The sequence below is a fragment of the Phaethon aethereus genome (genome assembly GCF_964289735.1).
Source record: "Phaethon aethereus genome assembly, chromosome: 9".
Classification (NCBI taxonomy): Eukaryota; Metazoa; Chordata; class Aves; order Phaethontiformes; family Phaethontidae; genus Phaethon; species Phaethon aethereus.
Window position 1 is genome coordinate 8,688,126 of NC_138585.1, and position 23,819 is coordinate 8,711,944.

General features: G+C 43.8%; 1 protein-coding gene across 1 annotated transcript in view; it reads right to left on the reverse strand.

The window, feature by feature from the left end:
• Positions 1-23,819, reverse strand: part of EPHA4 (EPH receptor A4) — a gene marked incomplete at its 3' end in the record, with an annotated part of 103,351 nt that overhangs the window by 27,792 nt on the left and 51,740 nt on the right. The window contains exon 5 of the mRNA XM_082003822.1: positions 15,128-15,466. Within this exon, the coding sequence (XP_081859948.1) occupies positions 15,128-15,466 (339 nt within the window). The remainder of the gene's footprint in view (positions 1-15,127; positions 15,467-23,819) is intronic.

Here is a 23,819-nt window from a genome sequence, read left to right on the forward strand (position 1 = left end):
CCAGCTTGGAAACTGAGACACGCCAAGATTCAGGCCAGCATTTCCAAGCTTTAGCATCTAAAGCAAAGATTTTAAATCTACGCCACTGGAGTAAAGCGCCCAAGGTTATCCACCCACACTTGAAAATCCTGGCCGACGTAAGACGAAGCGGAGTGACAACTGAGCTTGGCCGCCTTCTCTCAATCCCTTCAGTCAGCCATAATACTTCTGATCTGAACTCTCCCTGTTACTAGAAATTACACTGCTCAGGAAAAGCACCAGCTCAGCCACAGGATAGCCTCATAGGACACCTTCATCCCAAAATGACAGGCACAAGTGGTCTTCCCTTCCTTTCCAGGCTCCACAACCCAGTCACTGCCAAAGCGCTCTGAGAAAAACAAGTGACAAGCTCTCGAATCGAGGGACCAGCTCACTTCAGTTATGTTTGTAATGATGTGCTCATAAAGAAAGGGGCTAGAAAATGAGATTTTAAACACTGTTAACACAGGATTATTACGTTTTAAACATTTCCTCTGTTTCAAAGTTTTCATTTCTTGCCTCTCCCAAAAGAACCTGCGCTGCAAATCTTGCCAAACCACAAAAGCTGGCTCTGACTTGCATCAAATCAAAAGCTTGAAGGAAAACCCAGGCTGTTAGCAGCAACAAATAGTAGTAGTTGAAGATTATTAGAGTGCTGTATTTTTACCACCCAACTCCAGCTTCAGTTCTTGGAGACATGCAGTAGCTGCTGAGCATCCACAAAGAGCCTGTGTATTTTCTGGGTTGCACGTCCAGTTGTGTGTCAGTTTTAGCACAGACTAGTTCAGCATACCAGAACTGCTCTAATTTAGATCAAACCCATTATAGTGGCTGAGGTCTAACCACAGTTCCCTGTGGTTTACATCAAAAACGGCAATGAGACAGGGGTGACAAAGAAGATTTTGCACACCCAGGAGATGGCTCGTTCTGGCTATTAATTTCTGAGGAACAGCCCTTGACAGCAATATATTATTTTCAGGTACTGGCCTTACAATTCTGAAGGCCAAATAATGACGTCAGCTAATGCAATGCAGGTCTGGAGTAACTCCAAAGATCTGAATCTGCAACTTGCAATCCCAAAGATTGCCTTAAACCAAAAGACTACAGAATCTAGCAAGAGATCTGTATTACAACTCAAGCATGGGGTCTGTTTAGTCTGAGAACTGCTTGTTTTCTTTCTGCTAGCTTGCTAAGAAATCCTGTTGGCATGTTCTGACAAGGATAACTTAATAGTTGCCAACAGAAACATGGCAGAATACTGTGTATTTCCTGTATGTATGAATGCCAGTTTAAAACAAACGGGAAAACAAGTCTTTCGTTGGAAGGCAATTTATAAAAATCTGTCGGAACATTACAACCACTTTAAAAAACCAGCACCGAAATATTTCTAAACGCTTAAACTAAAATGATTAACACAAGAAGGGTGAACGTACTTAGCGCCGTGAATTGCTCTAAGAAACTCTGGAGCTATAAGCAATTTGTTAAGATGGGGAATTAGTCAGCAGCTGTCTGACCTGAGCAGGTTTGGAGCCGCTGGTCACAAAGCAGGTCACGTTGCAGTTACTCTTCCCTCTAGTTGAGGTTAGAATCTGACCCAATATAAACAACAATAAATTTTGTAGCCTAAAGAAGCTGACACTGATGCTCAGCTGCACTACATTGGATTGAGAGAAGCAGAGAAAATGGGCCGCGCAGTCCGGACGAAGAAAGATTGCCGTAACTCTCAGAGTCCTCCTTTAGGGCCTGGACCAGTCGCGCTTGGAGGCAGGATCCCATGACCCGAACTTGGGTTGAACGCTTCTGGGAAGCACTGCTGTAATCATCCTCTTACTTCCCAGACGCTGGTCCAGCACAGACCACCAGAAACCACTGATGCTGGGACACAATGTAGAGCACCCCAGGGTACAGTGGCTCTGGGGGAGCCAGAATGAGAAATTAGAGACCATAACCCCTAGTTATTAAAACAGATAATAATGTTGGAAATGGGGCATTCCCCAACCGCTCAAAATAAGTAGCCTGGAGCAATCTGACCCACTTACCACCATACCCTCAGGGCAACTCTACCTCATCCACATACCCCGCTGTTCCTCCCAGGAAGCCCAAGGCAGCCACCAGAGCCAACTGTCCCCAGAAGTAGCCTGTCCTTCACCTTTGTATTGCTGCACAGGAGGAGGATCTGCTGAGCTGCCTTTTCAAAACACCCTCCTTCACTCCTCCTCCAGCCCCTTCCACAAGGAAATTAAAGCTATCCTCAAAGACACATCAGATGCGATGAGACCCCGTCCCATCCTCTAAACCCTTCCTCCAGTCAAGCAATCATCCAGCTACTCCTCCTCCTGTTTTCCCACTCTTCTGCCCACAGTCAGAGGAGTTAAGACATGTCTGTGTACAGTTCATGCGTCAACAGACGATGCGGGTAGGGCTGTTCTTGAATTGTACAGGACCAATGAAGTAACTTGCTGTATCTGCGCCCTGCAAACTACTTCTCACGTGCAGCTTTTGAACCACTTACAGCAGTGTATCAACAATCCATAAAACAATACCAAAAATACTGACCCTACTCTATTAAATATCCCAAAGGGACAACCCTTTGTCTCGCGTTGCAAAGGACAGCTCTCACCAGGTGCCTCATGTCTATATCTACTAACAGAAAACTTCATTTCTGCTCCTTGGTCCTTTCTCGTACTTACCACCAAGCCATCTGAGCACATGGTTACCCCAGCAGTACGGCGTAAAGCTTAACCCACTATGGGACAATGTGTGAACTGGTACCCAAGGCACCACATCTCCTAATGCTGTTCTCCTTGGTTCTCACACAGTTACTTTTTATTTACTTCAGACATGGAAGTCTAGATGATATACATATATATGTGTGCGTGTGTGTGCGCGCGCGCAAAATAAATTCCTTTGTCACTTACTTTCAGCATTAAAAATACTAGATTTTGTAAAAAGAGCTGCTTAAAAGCCTTTTTGAAAGCCAGACAAATAAAAGCCTCCGTCCTATATGCCACTTAGATGTTTTGGAAATACTGAAGTATCTTCTAAACAAAATAAATAAATAAATGTTATGACTCATTTTGCTAAAGCAGCTTTCGCTATTTTAATAAATAGGTTTGGCCACATTGTCTCATCCTGGCTTCTGAAGGGCTATGGTAATAGCAGAGAGTTAGACTCCACCATTTGGGTTTCTCAAATCAATCACCCAACATCAGGAATGGCCAGAATCTTGGAGGAAGAAAAGATAATAAAATTATAAATATTTTACTTCAACCGTGATACACAGGTCCAGCAGCAACTGCAGGCTGGGTCTCAAACATGCCCTCCTGAGCCTGTGGCACCCAAAAGAATCAAAACCCAGGACTCATCTGACAATAAAAATCACATTTCCCGTCTTAACCCCTGAGACTAACAAATTGTTTCAAAGTCACCAAAGTTAAGGAACTTCACTTTTATTTACTTTAAGCTCCATCACACAGAAGAGCCTGGTGCAGAAGATTTGCATTTACGTATTTACATTTCAGCTGAACAACCTATAAATTTTAATTATAGTTGATATTCAGAGCGTTCAGCTGGAACCCCGATAAAGTACCTTCTGTACAAAGGTTAGATGGATTCAACATGATATAATCTCTGCCACTGGGCTGTTAAGAAACTCTCGAGACCGAATCAAGGTTTAGGTTTTCTGTGCTCACATTAGTAGCAGTTCGTGAAGGACACTGGTCTGACAGCACTTGGAGATCCTCAGTTCTTCCAGGGTGCTGCAAGTCACCGCCATATACCCCATTCAAAGCTCCTCTTCTTCAGGAGAAAAAGATACTCTGTGCTTTTGGAAAAGTACCACAGAGAATCAGACTGCAGCACACCTAACGCGCACGCTCGGAGCTCTTCTACCAGGTCCTCTCACTGGAACTGAATTAAGTCCCCTTTCCTTCATCCACAAGGGAAAGACTTCTTCAGGAAATTAAAAATCATTAACAGACCCAATGAGAGAGAAAACTACATTCTGCACACAACGTTGCTGCAAAAAGCAAAGCTACCTGAAGTTTGCTGTTCAGCTAAAAAAAAAAAAAAAAAAAAAAAGGTGATGAGGGACAAACTGGGGAAGAGTCTTAAGTTTCCTGAAACATAAACCTTAGAATTCAAATCTACGTGATGTCAGTAACTGATTACATCATAGATAGCACATAATTAAACTTATAAAAGGGGTTTATTATTTTGGTTTTATGCCGGATACTGAAAACTAGTGCATTATTCATTTAAAAATTGTGTCAATTAGAAAAACCCCAAATGGAATAAGCAATTAAATATTAAAGGTGGCTGCCTCAGTGGAAAACAGTCAGAAAGATAATTGGTAAAGTTTCCTGTGCAATGCAAGTGCCATTACAAAGTCTGAACAATTTCCATCCTGAAAAAATAAAAATTAAAACAAAAAAAAATCATCAACCTCATGAGGTTATGAGGATTTAGTGTTGTACAAAGAAATCAGCCATGTTTATTTCCTGAAGGAGTACGGAGCTACAGTCCGGGCAAACAAAAGCCCGTGAAAACAATAAATCCAAATTAGCACAGCAATCGCAGAGATGGGTCTGCATTCCCAGCCTGGACCTCCACTTTCAGTCCCAGATTCGCAGCAGACAGAAGGACACTGAGAGCCCACCCTGACCCCTGATCAGATCTCTGCGGCAGGTCTCTCCTCCCCTCCGAGGCCAGGGCCCCAAAGGGTACCCACAGGGTGGAACTGAGAAGCGCCCAGGATGGGGACTGCAAGGAAAAACATAACCTTCATTCAAAACCTGCAATTCAAAAATCATTTCTTCTTCCAACAGCACGCAAAGCACTTTTTAGTGCTATGGCTCTCCTCCATGTAAGGTTCATGGCTTTGTTTTCAGCTCAGTTTTGTTATCAGCAGGTCCAAACTTTTATATTATCTTCTCATTTGATCCAGATGAAGCTGGTAACCTCCATTTAAGGATCAATCAGATTGAAAATAAGCTAGGAAGCTCCTGTGCTGCAGAGCCCCTCTAACCTGTGATGTTCGCAGCTTTTTGGTGTAACAAATATCAATAAAAATAGTCTCTAATTAAAGAAAAATGCCACATCTGCAAGCAGTGCTAAAGAAGTCTCCCTTTGAGCCCAGTCCACTCTCTTCAAACCAGTTCTTCCCAGTACTTGCATAATTGGAGTTTTAACCTTCAGCATAGGCAGCAGCGAAAGCAAACGGCTGGAACGCTCTTGGAAAGGCACCGCTGGGTCTGCGCATCACGTCTGAAGTACGACGCGGAGCCCACAGATCTCTGCAGCTCCTACAGAAGCCCCCTTGGCCACCCTGCCCCAGAGCGCCCGGGGAGCTTGAAAAACACGGGATTTAACACTCAGCCACTCACGTATTCCAGTCACTTTCTGTCTTATTTATGTGCATGCACAATGTCCTGATAAACTAGAAGGGAGGCTGCAGCCATTCCATCTGCATTCCCTTTTATGCTAAGAAAGATAAATTGAGGCCGATTCAGAGGACAGATTTAAAGAACGCAGTATGTTATCGAGACAAGCGCAATCTTCCCAGGAAGCCGTTGTAGTGGGTTGTCTTGAGATCATGCCTTTATTTGTTTGCCAGAATAAATGGACGCCACACAAAACTCAATTCATATATAAGACATCTCTCCCAGCCCACTGTACCTTCTTATTTTCCTTAGCCAAAACTGTCTTATTCTACTATATATTGATGGGACCATTTAATGGCACGTAGAAAATTAAAAATAATAAAAACCTAATTAAAAACTTCAGTGCTTTCCTTTTAGTCTTCAGTAATCCACGGAACTGAAAGACATTTATATCCAAAGCACATTACAGTTTAAGGGTTTTTCTGTCTGTAATAATCCATGGATACTTTCAATGGATTTTAATACAGACAAAACCAAAGAGATTTTCAGACAAAACCAAAGAGATTTTATGGAACAGTAGAAGTATTTAATAAAAAAATCAGAATCAGTCTATCGTCTTTTTAAGACTAGGTGATAGAACTCGATAGCAGGAATAAAAATCCTAATAAATTCTGCAGGAACAGTTCAGAAGGCTGAAACAAAAGCCTTTTTTAAATTAACAGTAGGAGTTTTAAATTAACAGTAGGAGTTTTCCATAAGAGATGTTTTGAAATCCAAATGACCAGAGGAATAAAATACAAATGCTTGAGCTTCCTACATCTCTCTAGATTATATTTAAAAAAACCACACAATCCAAAACCATGATCAACTTTTGTTATTATCAGTTTACAAATCACAACTTTCAGAGACCCTGAATCCATTCTCGGAGCGCGCTACTAAGAGTTCTGGGACGCCGGTTCTCGAATTTAGTAATGAAGGCAGATTACCTTAATCTAAGGAGACGCCATGAAATCCTTCAAGTGAGACGCAGATAGAGGCTATGCATTCGCCTGCTTTGTTTGGGAGGGGAAGCCCACTGGAGCCCTGCCATAATAATAAAGCGCTCCCTGCACACCAGTTCACACGTGGCGATAAATCTGAAGTGACATTTCTCAATGAAAGGAGCAGTATTCACTCGCGTGCTCAGCATTTTGATGTCCACCAAAATCTGGCAAACCTGATTACAGAGATCCAGCAGGCATGCCACAGCTCTATTTAGTCCTCATGGTTCAACGCAATGCTACGCAAAAAAGAAATAAAAATAACAGGCTGCCTTGGGACGGCATTCTGGGAGTATGATTTCATGCATATGGATGGACTCGACACACATTTTGAAGCTCCCTGTACAAGGACAGAATATCTGAACCAAAGGGGGCTGCTTTACCTGCCCTTACGGGGTCAGCTCAGCATCCTGCCCTCCAAACTCTGAGCCAGTGCAGAAACTTTGGGCTTCAGGGACTAGCGATGTTTATTTGTGCTACTCTGCATGGCATTTTAATTAGTAACTGTGCGGATTTAAAACCTTTGAATGGACACACAGGGGCAGTTGTGCAGCCTAGCTTTTGTGTTTCCACTCTCTCAAAAAAAGCCTGTTTGAGGACATCAGCAGGGGGTTAATGGAAGCTTTGATAAAGTTCTCCGAAGCCTTTTATTGTTGCTCAACTACAGACTGGACTCTGCTGTTTCTCTGGCTGCTTTCCAATTAATTTAGTCAGCTGAAAAAAAAAATCTAGAAAATTCAGAAGCCCATCTAAACATTTGGTAGCCACAAACATTCTTTGGCAAAATCTCCTTCCACATGAAAGTATTTCCTTGCCAATTGTTGAAGGGAAGCGCTCAGACTGGACAGCAAGCTTCACAAATGTGAAATGTCAGCGTGCTGCCAGCGAAAGAAAACGCGCAGTTAAATAGTCCAGAGCAAACAAAAGCTGCAGAACCGTATCTTCATCTCTGTCAGTTTGGTAACTATTCATCTGTACCAACATCACTGAGACCAGAATTTGATTTGATGCCTCCTAAAAGTAAATTTATATAATTTAAATATGGTCAACACTACCCAGTCCTGAAATTAAATGCCTTTTTTCCCAGGAGGATATGTAACTAACCTCTTTTTTCCCTAGCAAACCATGAGATCTTTTTAAAATGTGACCAAACTTCTATTTAAATGTTGCAATTACTTCTTGGCTCTATCTGACATACAACTTGTCTAAGCTGTTCGCTGAACCCTGAAGCTGGTTATTTACCAAGGATCTTTAGAAAGCACTTTTTTTTTTCCTCCCTTCCGACCAAGACTTGTATCCCCCACCTTGAATACAAATTCATGGAAATGGGTGGTGCAGGCGGCTTTGCCAGCAAGCAGGCAGTTGTTATTTTAATTATTATTTCTTTGTGGAAAGCTGTAGTTACCTTAAAATAATAATAATTTAATCCCTCCCAACAATAGTCTTCCCGGTTTTGTTTTTAAGACAGGAGCACGTATGCTTATAAGTACGCATTTATTACAGACCATCAGTTAAAACCCGAGCAAGAACACAGAGTTGTTAACAAGAAACTCCCACTTGCATCTGCCAGCCTGGAGAAGCTCCTTACTCAGACACACTATCTTACACACGTAATTAAATGTGCAGTAGAAGAAATCTGAAGCGGTCAACACACGCCATCTCTGAGGCAACACCAAAATCTGCCCATTCAGAAGTATTCCTAACTGCTGCTTTCCATGCAATTCCCAAATTTCTTGCGCTTATCTTCTTTCTGCATCTCCCGCTGCGTTTATATTTGAAAGGCCTGTGGTTTCCCAAAACACGTTATTTGGTTTGCTTCAGAAGTCCTCGAGGTAACTCCCTTCCATGTAGATCTTCAGACAGCAAAAGCCAAAACACAGCTCCCTCGGAGAAACAAGGGGAGGGAAGAGCGAGGCAGGTCCCTGTCCTGCGCCGACTGGCAGGTCACCTCACCGGTTACGGCAGGCGGAACCCCGCAACAGCTGACAACTTGTCCCAACGCTTCTGCTGGGACGTGTGTCTACGGGGAGGGATTGCTGCTTATGTCTAGCAGAAAATGTGAAGCCTTAGAAACCACACTGGTTTAGATTCAGAACGAGAAAGTTGCATACAATTAGCCCGGAATCCGGCAAAATGCTGCAACAAATCACTCGGGGTGTCACGCTCACCAATCACCCCTTTCTGAAGTCCCTGCTCACTAGTTTTGAATCTCTTTCCTTATTGAATTCACGCTTGACACAGCTCCATTTGAGGAACAAGGAGGCTGCCGATCCATCATCCTTAGTACAAACACCTTTAAAGCAAAATAAAAACACCCCCTTGCAACTCCCCTTTTTCATTACCCTGACATTTTACAGAAAAAAGAATGCAGCAGCTAGGAGTATCACACACACATCCCATGCTCCGGACATCTGGCATCTATCCAGATGTTTGCCAAGAGATTATTTTAAATCAGGCTTGTGGGGAACTGGGTGGCCAGGGTGCTGTGACTGTTTAAACACACCCTGCTACGTGCACGAGTTTCCTCCTGGGTTTGTGTGCCTGTGAAACGACTCCTGGAACAGGCTATTTGTATCCTTTGGCTGCAGGGAACAAGTAACTGGAAAGGGTGGGACCACGCTGGTAGCAAGTATTTTGAGAAAAAATAAAAATAAAAAATTGAATTGACTCCTGGGTGTCTGGGAAGGCTACAGCCAGGTACTGCTGTGCCCAGCATCTGGAGTGCCACTCGCTCCTCTGTTGGGGCAGAGACACGAACTTGCCCACCTTCACAGCTTCCAGCCGTCCAACTTGCTGCAAACCTCACCACTTCCCAACTGGTCCAAAACACTCGCCTAGTGACAGCCTGTCCCAGCACCTTAACCCTGCCCTCCACAACGCCCTAAACCTCACCGGCTCTGCCCCGTCCTCGCACCACCCAAGGGAGCCAGGCGGGGAGCCGGACTGGAAACCCAGCCGCGAAAGGGGAGCTGACCTGCATGAGCCTCCCCATGCCCTCAGGAGGCACTAGGGAAGGGTGATGTCAGAACAGAAAATGACTGACTTTGCCCACTTACGCTATTTTAGAGGGTCTATGAAACTGTGACATGACTGTGTGATGAAACCTGTCTTCAAGTTCACGGAGCTCTTTCCCTGGCTCTTTGGAGATGACATCTTCCTTGGGGTTATACAGCTCTTCAAAATTACATTTCAACACAGCAATAAACAGCTCATCACCAGGATTGCATTAAAAAAAGGAAAAATTTTACAAGGGCTGAGCATAAAACTGTAGCAGTCTGAATAACTACAGACCTTGCTATTTTTGAAAGCAAAATTAACTTCTTTTACCACCTCCCTATCGATAAGATTCTCAATATGTACATAAATATCACCACAGACAAAATCAAAAAATGTTATGTTCACTCTCACCGAACAGAAAGATTTACTGTTATTTATACTGAAACCAGGACTAAACTCAAAGAACACGATAGAGTTTAGAGAATCATATGGATCGATCGATCTTCAGGGTATCTGTTAATTTTATTTTCCGGTAGTAGTTTAAGGGTATTCATGCAGTCACCTGAAGAAAGCTCTGTGACTGAAATCTACTTAACAATGTCTTTTGATGTCTCACCACAGAGCAATTCTTTATAGATAAGTTATAAATAGCACATGAAAGAGAAAATACTGAAAACCTTGGGTATCCTGGCCCTGGCATGTGTTGCTTTTGATGTGCCTGAGCAACTATTACTTTGTCGATATGAAGAGTGCACACTGACCAAGGGCAATGTATGTCCATGAATTTTTACTGACTGCAAATTTAGCTCTGCACAGGCTAAACCACGCTTGGCAAAATGCAAGACCTTATATGCATTTTCTGTGCTGTTCTGTACAACACATGAGGAATGCTAATCAGTATTTGAAAGGAAATGTGGGCGTTCAAAGAAGACCCACCGAAGTGCAAAACGGGAGTATGTATACCCCTACAAAAAGTCCAGTAGAACTTGTGAGTCATCTGGAAGCAAATAACTCCCCCTTCTTTCCCCCCCGCCTCCACCCCGCCACCTAAACTAAAAACACTCTAACTTGAAACACAATCATCCTCAAAGGATCAGGATCGGTCAGATTTTTTTTATCCTTTTCGTAATGGAATTAAGAACATAACAAACAAACCTAAAGGATAAATAAAACTGAGTAACAGTTGACATTTTCCTTCCCTGCCCCAATGTCGGTATTTTGGGTTCATGACAGTTTGGCCACCACAACTGCAGCCTGTCGCAGAAGAATACTCAATTCACACCGGTCTTCTCGGCGGTGCTGGAGTCCTGACGGCACCGTGACCCACTTTCGTTGCTGCCTGGAAATGGATACCGAACAACCGCAGGCTCTGAGTGACGGTGAGGGACCGGGGGAGCATGCGGAAGGCGGGGGGAAGGACTGCAGCACAGCCAGCCACACCGCGCTGCTGCCGAGACGAAGCGGCTTTCAGACAGGCGAACAGACAGCTAGACAGGCAAGGTGTGCGGGATCGCCGAGAAAAAGCAGCCGGGGAGAGGAACGAGAACAGAAAGAGGGAAAAATGGGGCAGAGAGACAGATATTCATAAGAAGGATCAGTTCTTGATCCTGAGCACAGGCAGCTTGAAAACATCCAGTCCGATGCAATGGGAGAAAGAGTAAGTTTATTTATTTATACTGTATTTTCATCCTAATTAGCACATCCTGCCTCCATCCAGCTGTGCTGGTCCACATAAGGAAACACTGAGCCCAAGGTAACCTAACCAGGTAACGAATCACCAGGCAGTCTGTTCATTCAGAAATACCAACTGTTTTAACTCCAACAAGCAAAGGAGCAAGAAGGACACATATCCCTCACAAAAGGCAAACAAAAAGAAGGGCGAAAAGCAAGCAGCAGAATTAGTTTGGATTTTAAATCTCATTTAGAGCTTGTGAAGGCTCTCCCCGCCGCTGCCCTGCCTTACGAACGCCTTTAGCATCCCTGCCAAAATGTGCCCTTGCGGCGCTGCCCCCTCGGACGGGCACACAGACGAGCTTAGCGGTGAACCTGGCTGTCCGGTTGGAGACCTAAACAGCCCAGCTGTAATCTTTAATAAAAATATAAACTGTTCGGCACCCTTCAAAAAAACCAAAAGCTTCATGCTTGCTGTGAACAAGGTCTCTTTATTGAGAGATTTACTTTTAATTTTGAACAGCTTCACAGCATTATCCTGAGCAGAAAAAAAAAAAAAGAGCCCAGAGATATTTGAGCTATTCAGTCAACTGCCTGGTAGAGTTTCTCACTGAAATTAGCTTCTCCCAGCAGCATCGCAAGAGAATTGCTGGTTTGCATCTCTTCCACAAGTCATTTCATGTTTTTAAAAGATGGACAAAGTGCTGATTTCATTTAATCAAAACCAGAAAGCCACAAAAGTCACCACTGCTGGTGGAGACCCTTAATACCAGCAGCACTTCCCAGTACTCATTGTGATAAGGGTGCTGGCTGCAAGTTTCAACAGCTCAGTGTTCCATCCTTTGCTTTTTAAATTTCTTTTTAATCTTACATGGGAAAAGAGTGGTGGGTCCCATCTCAAAAAACTAAAAAAATTTACTATACAGAACATGTAAGAAGAGCGAGCTGAATTCACCACTCAAAATTCTCAAAATATCACAACACCGAAGTATTTCACTAGGAGATAGAAATTTTACTTGGTTCAAAGTCTGAAATTTAGCTTCTCTCTTTTAAAAAAAGAAGCTATAAAAACTAGGACCTTTTCAAAGGAAGCAGAAAAAAATACTTTTTCAAATGCTTTTCGATCCTACTTTGAATGGCAGAAGCTTATTTTCATTTAAACATTTTTCTACAGTATTGGAAACGGAAAAGAGTTTCTAAACAAAGAAGGAAAGTAAACTACCTCATTTCATTATCTCCAGGAGTAAAATGGCAAAAGCAAACAAAAAGCCACCTGTGCCTTTCAACTGCATCTTTTATGTCATTGCAACACCTTTCTTCAATTTTGTGCTGATTTCTCATTGCTTTCCATCTGTCTCCAAACACATGCCTTCTAGAGGGGCTGGCACCAATGTAAGCAAACATACAAATATTTGGATTTCTGATTCTGACATCAAAAACTGCGTTCTAAAATTTCTGTATATTTTCATCAGATTGTATGGCTGCATATTTGGAAGGTCAATTTGAGACTGCTGTTGAGAGGGAGGATTTCCTGGTCCCTTGCATACTTATCAACCCTACTGAACTTAATTCAAAGAAGCACCTCTTGCAAACAATTCCAGCAAAATGCCCAGAATGCGACCCAAAAGCACTGCCTCATATCTAAAGAACTAAAGAACCACATTAGCAACTTTTTTTTTTCCCTATCAAATGTTGGAAAGCACAAGCATAGATAGCAAAACCAAGTCGTTTGATTTTCACTGTTGGCAGTTTCATTTTTATTAGCAAAGCAGTGAGAGAGTGTTATTAAAGGAGGAGTTTGGCTCTAATCTCAATTTAGAAATTGCTGCAAAGAAAGCAAGGTAGCTTTACATTAGTGTAAGAAAGGTGCAAGATCAAAACCAAGCCTGTGGCAGTGCTCTATCATGACATGATTCCTTTATAATGAAATAAAGGGAAAGAAAATGAGTGGCACAAGAATTTTAATGCACCCCAGACACAATTTACAATGCTTAAACAGATCAGAACTTCTAAAACCCAAGGGTCCAACTTTACAAACCTTTACTGGAGCAAGCATTTACACTGAAATCAATGGGATTATTTGCACATGTAAGGACTATTTATGTCAGTTGAGATCTGTAGGTTTAGGCCACACATTTCTATTTAGATCTTCTGTGCAGCAGAATACACAGTGTCGTATAACAACGGGAGAACTCCGGCACCTTGGAGTTAATTTTCATTTGCACCAGTACAGTTTTCTCCAGCCCTCTGAAGCATTTGATAGACTGGGCATGTTTCATAATTGGGTATGTTGGGAAAAATACAAATTTCCTGATGTGAAGAACTGCTACTCATGGATAATAAACAAAATCAATTCTTATTTGCATATTCAATCAGATTTCGGTTTGCATATTAAAGCATAAGATGGTAGAATTTTCACACGGTAGATGGATCCCACTCACTTATTCATGCATATATGCATCCACTAATCCTTACACATGCCAAAATCAGTCAGAAATACTCTCTTTGCTAGGCATTCACAGCACAAAACCACTGTCCCTGCTGCTGTTTTCAATCTTCTCTTTTCATACAGCATATGATAGCATTCTCCTGCAGCTTTCTGCCAAGACTGTGTAACAGCCCCTGTTCTCTATTAGTCTTTTTCTCACTAGGTAAAGCAGTAGTTTGAATTTTTGAATCGTAATTTAAAAGGGATACTGTCAACTGTAGGTTTAAAGAACAAAAAACACTGGACCACATTTGCAAAGGTGCTTCAGTGTGGACTTAATTTTGCTTGTAACTGTCACTGCAAAACTGAGTGTATCTCTCACTGTTAATATCAAAGTGTTCTGGACTACAGCTAAAATTTGTAGATTTAGACTATGCATACCTATTTTTCACATGCATCTACTAGGAACCATAATTCAAAATATTTATCTAGTCCAGTGCTATCAAAATATACAACGTTAATATTGTCCCATACACCGTAAGTCTAACGATAAATTATAACCCTGTAAGCTACGCTCTAAGGTGCTGAATGCCTGCAACATCTGTGGGACCTGAAGGCAATCAGAGCTGTGAGCGATTAGATAACAGGTTTGACGGTCTTGTAGTCAGTCTGACAGTCTAGGTATCTAATTTGCATATAGAAGAGTGTCATATTCAAATGTATATGATTTTGTGCATTAAATTAAAAATTCAACTGGAACCCTGTGCTTAAAACCCTAGCTAGCTGCAAACAAGAAATGCTTTCATGTAATTAAAGAAAAAAATCATACGAATGCTCATCAAAACTAAACCACAATCTGCTGCAGCAGCCTTTACTAGGTCAAGCACAGGGGACTGAAAAAAGTAGAACTGCCTAGGGTATCCGAAATAATCAGGTATAAACAGAAATAGTATTTCACTCTCCCGGATGAATGAAATGCAAAAATCAGCCAGCAGGAAGATGAAAGCTCATACAGGATTTCTAAAGTAATGCCAGCTCTGATCAATTGAAACGTCGTTAGCAGCAGGTTAAGGAGGTATTTATTTAACAATGGAACAGAATCTAATTGACTTTGCAGAGAGAGGAGAGGGAGCAGGCAAGGGAGCACCAGCTCATCCCTCTTTTTGAATCTTACACGTTCAGTCTTTTTGGAGAGAGAGCAGAAGCACAATCCTGTGCTCTCCGAGTGCGTATTTTGCCCTCTGTAAACACCAAGGGCATATTCGTGTCCATGTGCAGGGCTCCCCTGGCTCCGTCCCCTCGTGTCGCCCAGGCCAGCTGGGCTGCTCTGCTTCTGCAGAATGCCTCCCCGTGTCCTCACAGCGTGCTGCAGCAGAGCTCTGCTCCCAGCTACAGCAGTAAAATCCTCCTGTTTTTCTAGCTCTAAGGAATTTAAACTATCCACATAAATAACCAGAAAATAAGGGTTTGACCCAGTTCTGCATCTTAGGGGTCCCTGCATTCATTTGTTAATGCTAAATGTAATGCAAATCACAGCTTTCCTAAAAAACAGGCAGAAAAGAGAGGAAGAGAATTTGTGTTTAGGTTCCTACCAGCTTGGTTAGTTGTCACAGTGACTGACACAGCTTGGTCCTGGCTGGGATTTTGCTTGGACACTCCATTCACCGCCCAGACTTCAAAGGTGTAGTTAGTGTGTGCCAGGAGGTCGGTAATGGAGACTTTGGTGGTTTTCAAGCCGTTCTGCTGGGGGCTGAAGTGCACACCGCTGCCACAGGACCGGCAGCGGCTGAGGTCACCGACGCCGCACCTCTTGCATACCACATTGTACGAGATGTCTTCCCGACCACCTTTGTTCTGCGGGGGGCTCCACTCCAAGTTCACCGATGTCTCATTGACATTGGAAATCAGGTTCTGGGGAGCAGATGGAGGACCTAGAAGGAAAAAGTTCACATGTTTTTAGTATGTGGAAAAACCTTACACAGTATCCTCAGCCTTAGGGTCCTAGGTGATACTGACCATGTGCAACCCTCAGTTAAGTTAAGGACAGTGGAGACCACACAGAATTTTACTTCTCTGTATTCTTAATGAAGGTGAAAAATTAACTGGTAGAGTTAAACTCTGGTATCTTCATCTGATGAATTAACAGTATTTTCCAGCTGTAAATGTACCTGTAAGCCCAGTATTGCAATTAAACAAGAGTGGGGTTTCTTCACTTTTGCTATTTATACTTGTTATGAAAAACTTAAAATTTATATATTTTACATGCACTTTTCCATGATCTCTCAAGCAAAGCACCAAACGCACAAACTCCTGCTTCACTTGAGATTTTTACAGTCCCCCATTACCAACAGGCAGACTCACATTGAAATTGTTGATCTCATGATATTTTTTTCTTAAGAATGCAAGTGCAATATTTTCCGGACAAGTTGATGTCAGATCGTATTTGGTGAACACCGAAGCCCGTCAAGCAGGGAGCTGGACATGGCGCTTCGGGATGCAGGAAGGAGATTTGAGTAGAAAGCCAAAGAGTTCCCAGCTGGTTCCAGCACAGGGACGATGGGATTTGGGGACAGAGCCGACGGCAGGCTGGGGAGGAGAGGGGCAGAGCTGGGCGCAGGGAAGGGGCGGCAGGAGCAGAGCAGAGTGCGCAGGAGGCAGCTCCTCCCAACACCTTCAGCAACCCACCGGGACGGTAATGGTCAGTTCTGCCCAACGGGCAAACTGCCTCCAGCAGCGCCCTGCCTCCCTCCGTAACCCATGCACAGGCAGAAATCTTCTTTATATGCTTAAAGCCCCACAGGCCCCAAACCAATAAGCACGTTGAAACTGCAGAAGAGCTAATCCTGTGACTCTTAATCTAACTTCAATGCAGTTGAGGTGAGACATGCTTTTTGCACCCTTAAATTTAACACGGATGATTCAGAGCAACCCCATGAAACAGATGAGTATTTTATACATCACCAAAAGCTTCACTGATCATCAAAAGGCAGCCTGTTCTGGGGTAGAGCACAAGGGCACTCTCACTAAGCGCACAATACTTTAGGACAGGTCATAAAGTAAATATTGTATTGAATGGAAATGAAACAGAGTGAGAACAAAGCTTGCAAAATGTAATGATCCAAACTGGAATACAGTAAAAATAGGAGTACTTGGTAATTGCTCACAGTTAGAGCTTTAAATACAAATATTATTAGCAGGAAAATGCTGGAAAACACAGGAGAGATTATGAAAACTTCTTAAATTTTATCAAAATACATTTGATGGTTGGAATTAAAAAAAGTTCAACCAGGTCTCCTGGTAAAAAAGGAAGGAAAAAAGAAAGTTCTGGCAAGTTTCATTCCGGGTTTTCCATTCCTGTATTTGTCAAATGTTACAAAATTGCAAAAATTTAGCCAGCACCAATAGTTTCATTCGGTGTATAAATAAATCAATCAATCTCTCACACGCCAAAGGTACAAAAACAGCCATCAGGCTAAGCTGGGAACCCAATACATTATAGTGAAATTCTGCTGAAATTACAAAGTGACTCAAGGGTAGCAGGGAAGAGATTAAGCCATGAAGAGGTGACTATGGCAAAGATTAATTCTGGCTGCCCGGATTCATCAGGTGCATCTAAAAAGAAGCCCGAGACCCGAGCACACTGCGGAGGACAAGGTTTGGAGGGCTGCATCGCATGCCCAGGTCTGTGCTTGAAGCCACCAGGATGTAATACACGTTCAACAGGAGGCAAGACTTTTATTTTAGGACAGGCAGGTAGGTTAAGGAAAGAGTCTTAAATTACATAGAGGTCAAATGTATCTACTTATCTTCGGTACCTAAATGAAAGGCCTCTGCTGCAAGGTTAGCTGAGCAAGGATTGTTTCTCTGTGCTCACTTCACAAATATGAAATTAATATATTCATTTTGGAAAGAAGGAAATCCTCCCTTCCTGCCAAACCTTTGAAACACTCTCCGAGTTAATCAGGGCTGACAGGTAGAATTACTGCAAGAAGAGAGCGCCCGGGCCAGCCTCTGTGATGGGGAGCCCTCCCGCCTGCCGCACCACCACGCTGCCATTCATGACTTTTATTTATACACCGGCAGCGTTTAGGACTCCTAAGGACAAAACCCTTCTACTCAAAGATCAGTTACCAAACACAGTAAGAGATGTTTCCTGCTCCAAAAATGCTTAAAAGCTAGCAGAGAAAGAAAAGGGAAAGAAACTGGTTTTAATCTCTGATGGTTGTGTGGAAACCGAGGTACAGAGGGAAGTGGTGAGCAGACAAGGGCACGCAAGATGTACCTTGCACATCTGGACATCGGTCACAACTCTCCCAAGCCTCAGCCCTGTGCCTCTGCCCCATAACCAGCTCTCCTTCTCCCAAAAGCTGGGTTTGCCAGCTCCCCTGGGCAGGAAAAAGCAGTCTCTGCTTAGCCTGCAAATACCCGAGCCTCCTTTTCAAAAATACACTCCGACTGCAATGAGGTAGAAGAACGTCCTGAAATCATGAACTCAAGCAGCAGCGCAGGAACTGCCGAGCAGGAACTGATCTAAACCCCATCTACCCCAGAACTCCCCAAACTGCCTCACACCAGCGCTGTCTTTTCAGGGCGGGCAGGTGCACAAGGTGACAACATTTTTCCTCCGCACTGTCAAGGAGGCAGGAGAACACAACAAAAGCCTCTGGAGGAAACCAGCAGCCTCAGTAGACTACAAGCCCACGAACATGCTCTGCAGCAAAGGCCTGCCGTCGCCGCAGTGGCCACCAGAGCTGGTGGGAGCTGAGGACGTCCGTCCTCCCAGAGGCCGTTCAGTACCTCGCAGTAGCCAGCCCTGGACAGACACCGCTCCTGTGGGAAATGGAAAGAGCTTTACAGCGAGAAAAGGCAGAAGTCATTTTCTTACACAGCGTTCTCCTGCTGCAATCACACAAGCAAGAGCATCAACTCGGAGCACGGCCAAGAAAGCCGAGATAAAGCGGTGCCAGTGCAAACACCTCCCCTCCCTGAGTACTCCCAGCTCTGCCAGGACTGCCCTCGTTTCAGGGGGATGTTTGTGAGGCAAAGCACTCCACGCAAGGAAGGTTCATACTGCCACAGTTATGGTCTGAAAGATGTGCCTTTTAGCTCAGATACAGCAGCCAGTTTGGGGTTAAACTCAGACTTACTCTGATGTCCATTAAGATGTTTTCCAAGGCCCTAGGTCCAGTTTCACGTGGGAAAATGTGCCAGAATGAATCAAGCTCCTCAGAAGCAAAAAGTCAGTAATTAGTATGTGGGACAGAGCATTGCAGTGTCTAAACAGCGATGCAATGAAGCGGAAAACCCGGGAAGCAGATGCTTGCAGGTCACAGAGATGAGTGCACCACCTCCAGCATGAAAAGGAAGATGCGGGGGAGTCTCCAAATGGTGGGCTGACATTACAGTGAGGGGAAAAGCAATTTCTTTTCTTTCTGGAGCAGAGTCATCAATGGAGCTGTTGGCACTGGGAGTGGGGAATAGTTTCAGATTGATGGGCCTGGTTTTAGATGTTGAAACACAGGGCGTATCTGCTCCTTCAGCGCTGATCGGGATTCTTTGTTTCTGACAACAGAGCCACTGCCGCCAGATGAAACGAAAACCCTTTGAGGGCCGTGGCCGGCTGGAAGTGCCAGCGCCGTTCCAGGATGAACCCAGCTAGCAGGATCCCACAGGAACAGCGTCCTGCCGGCCAGATGACCACCCTCACACAAAACCGTTGTCCTCTGGCTGAAAAATCTAGCTACGGGGCAGATGAGAGGGCAGACAAGGAGCTGCACCTCTGAAACACTAGTGCCAACCTCTGTGATTCTGTCCCAACTCCCATGATTTACAGGATTTTTCTTAAAACTCCTGCTGATGGAATATGTTATTCCATGAGCCATTCAGCACTTTGGAAGCACTGAGCTAATACTGCCACACCACCCAGAAGAGCTTAAAAATGTGACAGTGCCTACAGAAAAAAATTAAAATCTAGACATTTTTATTTTGTAAAACAACTAATTTTAAAGTTCATTTTATGATGTTAGGAAGCCAGGTGCTCTCGTTTTCCCTGCCCAAGGCAACAGAACCTGAGGGATGGATCTGCAAAGCCGCTCGCACTTCTCCCATCAGGGACCGCAAAGAGGACACGGTTTGATCACGGAGCCTGAAAGCAGGATCCCTCACCCAGCCCATTTACTAGCACCATGAGCGGACACGGGGGGCTCCTCTGTGGGAACACAGGGAACGGAAGTTTTTAATTTTATTCCTTCCTGGGGCTCCATAAATCTTGCTTCACAATAAAGCCATCAAAATCAACTGAGCCATGAAGCAAATGGAAAGGCCCTGGGTGGAACAGTTCATTGTGCACGTCAGGGCTGAGGGAAACACTGAAGAGTCTGTTTAGCAACAAATAATCTTTGTCAAGCTAATCTTGCTATCTTCCTCAACCCTCCTATTAGATTTACTTAAATGTATTGGGCAATGCAGATTGTTTGTCTTTCTCTTGCTGCAATAAGCTATAGCCATTATATCTATCTGTTTCTTTCACCCACAGATAGACAGATCTGTCTGTCTTAAGGACAATTTTCTATCCTACGTCAAATTAATATTCAGGAAAACTAGAGCTTGTAAGGGGTTAACAGCATAAGCATTACTTGTACTAAAAGCAGTGATGTATTTTAGCACTCTTGCCACAACCTCACGCTGCACTTTAACTTTTCATCCATCAATATTTCTCCCTGTCCCTTCCTACAAAACGCTCAAGTCCCACTCCAGGCAGAAGCCTGCCGCATGTCACTGGAAGACTGATAGAGGCCTGATGAAAACCATGACAAGGGCATGTATGAACACCTTACGGGCTGCGTCCCGCCTTCTAGATCACAGGACATCTCCATGAGCTAAGTTACCTGTGTGCCAGCTCTCTGTAGATTAGAGGTCTCTGTAGACATAGCTAAGGAGCCTCTGTGATTCATACCAGGGACCAAGTCCGGTCCAAGCACCGAAGTGACTTGCATACAGTTTCCGTAGTGAAGACCCAGTAATGAACTTGCAATCCAGGACTGAACTAGCACCTGTGGGGTGCAGATGGCAAGGGGCCACAGCTGTGAAGCAAAGCAAGCTGCAGACTAACAGTGGGCATAACAACGTTTCAGTAAACTGTTTATCTACAAGGAAAATAATATTTTGCATTTAAATCAGCTGCCCTACACACTGAGGGACCATCAGTGGTTGTTCACTCAAAGTTTGCCTGTTGGTCAGATACCATCCTGCTGAAGGAAGTTATCCCAAAGCCCCTTTCTTCCTGCCACCAAAGGATAACACAGTACAAGTGTAGGTGGTTCAACCTAGTGGAACTGGCAAAATCATTCTGCCAGGAAAAGGAAAGTCTATCCTGCAATGCAATTTCAAAGGCAAATAGCACAAAGACAAATTCACAAAGCAACTGAGTGAATATTCCTGCTGCCCTCAGGGATCGGTCGCGTCCAGCCCTTCACATATGCCAAAGGGAAAGTACAGACACCAGGACCCTCAGAGTGCCCAAGGATGGACAGGGTCTCACCAGGCTGCACCAGGACTGCAAGTTCAGCACCACCACCGAGCCATGAGTCAAAAGCGTGCCCCTCCCTTGACAAACTCCATGTACTACAAACCCACGTCAAAGGACGTGCTCTAGCTAGGCTCCCGGAGCTGGAGGGACTCCAGCGAGACAATCAGACAGGCACGATTTGCTGGCCATAGAAGATGGACTCCAATCAAGTCAGTCCACCCCTCTCCCTACAGCTGTAAACCCGACCGATCTACGCAACTGAAAAATACCTCTGGATCTGAGGGTAGAGCTGTAAGTGCACTGTTCTGAGAAACTGTATTTAAATGGTTATGGCAAAGGTTTTAATATCTCTGGGTTTACATCTTGCTTCCTTACTACTGATCTGCCCAGCAAGGTGCTTCTCTGCAAGAGTCTGTGGGTGTACGCAGTAAATTCAGCTACAGTTTTCTACAACTGGACCAGACAGACTTGTTTGACATAAAGAATACTGTCTTCACTAAACCAGTTAATTTAGTTCAGCAACAGTGCATAGTTAGGAGGTATGGATTAAGAGACAGTGAAAGGGGAATGAAATAAATGATTCCCAGCAAAACAGCTCCCGAGTGACTTTGTTGGCCCATAAAATGACAAGACATAAGGAGGAACTTGCAGCTTGGTTCTTTGCTGCCCCAGGTTCATAGGATGCCAGAATTCCACTTTTAGACAACAGGCAGCCCCAAATTTTGGGCAAACAGCTTTTGTTCACCAAAGCCATAAGCAAGTAAAAAAATTATTTCCCCTTTTCTCAGAGATCCTGTGGACAAAGCACAGAAGATAAAGTCGTAGGCTTTGGTTTGGCCAATTTTATATGATAGCTATACTGTTTTCTTGGTTTGAAAAACAAAAAACATCACCAAACAAACCAAAAAGCACCTCAGCACAGGGTTGTGACACCTAATGCCTTTAAAGTGAATTTAGCACTTACGAGAATCCCACTCTGATGGCACCCAAAATAAAGGCCTCTAGCCACGAACAGCCGCCTGCGCGCAGTCCTCCGTCACAGCCCGTCCCCTGGCGGAGGGCTCCGTGCCTGGAGCTCCTTTCTTTGTGCCAGCTGAGTCCTCAGCCACTAACAGTGGTAGTGGATTATTTTGGCAGCCACATTACCCATTAAGGACTAAACTGATATTATCAGTATTTGGACTCTAACCACATCTGTTTACTACTAACCTACGGTATGGTTAATATCTATTGCCTTGAAAGAGCTGTCTGTGGGAGGAGCTCTTATTAAAAACGCAAGCTGAAACCCACACTCTCCGTGGAAGTGCTAATGAAGATATTTCAAACATATACCCTCAAGAAGGCAAGACTTCATTATCAGCATCCTGTCAGTCACCAGATCAGTGCATTTAAAATGTACCCTCCTTTAGAAGAAAGATGCTTTCAAAAGTTACTAAGTAACAAGCAGGATGAGGCTTTTGAGCCCTGGAAGAAGAAAATTATTTAAAAAATAATTCACTCGGTCTATCTGTGCATGTATGTAAAAGCACATTTCTCTATCAGGTAATGGATGTCCCTGCAGCCAGGGCAATGGATAATTATTTTCAAGTGGGTTGTCACCCTGCATTCAGTCTGCATTCGCCTGACAGTGTGAAATTGGAAGGAAGCTTCATTGGCAATTCCCACCAGACATCAGAAAACCTCAAGCATGTAGAAGAGACTTTAATCTTCTTTAAGCATTCCTGCACTCTCCTTGAGGAAAATATCACCTCTCTTTTTTGAGGCAGAAAAAGTAGACCATAGCTTGATAAGGATTAAAAATTATTCTAACAAGCAGTAAAAATAATACGATAACCTGTAGCAGTTTGAAGCTTTCTAACTTTGCCCTCAAACTGAGAAAACCCTACAAACACACTGTTAAATGCAGCAGAGTGCCAACTACGGGTGTTTGTTAATCAAAGTCAATCAGGCAGACCAGCAGGCTTCAATGGGCTTTGGACGGGGACTGACAAAAGGATCCTCTATAGGAGCCTGCTCCAGAGACACTGACCCTCTTCATCCCGGGTGATTTCAAAGGGAACTAAGGGTATTCAGAAATCTTGAGCTAATTTGCTACATAGTAAACAAGATTCATACAACATATGACTCACCATCGTTTAAAAGGAGCCTAGTATGAACTGGCCTGTTTTGAATCAGCGACTTGGCCTTGGCTATACTACAGAGGAGCAGTTAAGTCTTTGGTAAGTTACAGGACAGCAGGCACCTGGGAGTAAGCATCCAACTTCAATATTCAATTGCTTTCAATAGCAAGAAAACGCAACTAGAAACGCACTGTCAGAAGTGGTGAAAAGTTTAGCACATCTGCTATACAAGCCAGCTTTTGTGTACAACACAGCAAGAATAAAGAGAACAAAGAAAAGAGCTGGAAAAAGGAAAAGATGCATCCAATGACCAACTCCGAAGATCTTTGGAGCGTATCTACAGAGAGCAACGAAACGTCACTAGAAGTACATCAAGTACCTTTGAAGGGGCTAGCTCAGGCACCAAGAGGCAGTATGACTCTGCTAAGGCTTTTAGCCGTGTTGCCAGCCTCGCCGATGCAGTGACCATGCTGCTACTCTCTCAACGAGGCCCCACAACGCCGTTACTGTACAGATAGCCTTTAACAAATCTAGTCAATACTCTGTAACTCGATCGTGATCCTAAAATTCATCTCCCTGGAGGCAGGGCTGAGTGTGAAATAGTTTACCATTTTCAGAATGGATGCAAAGAAAGTA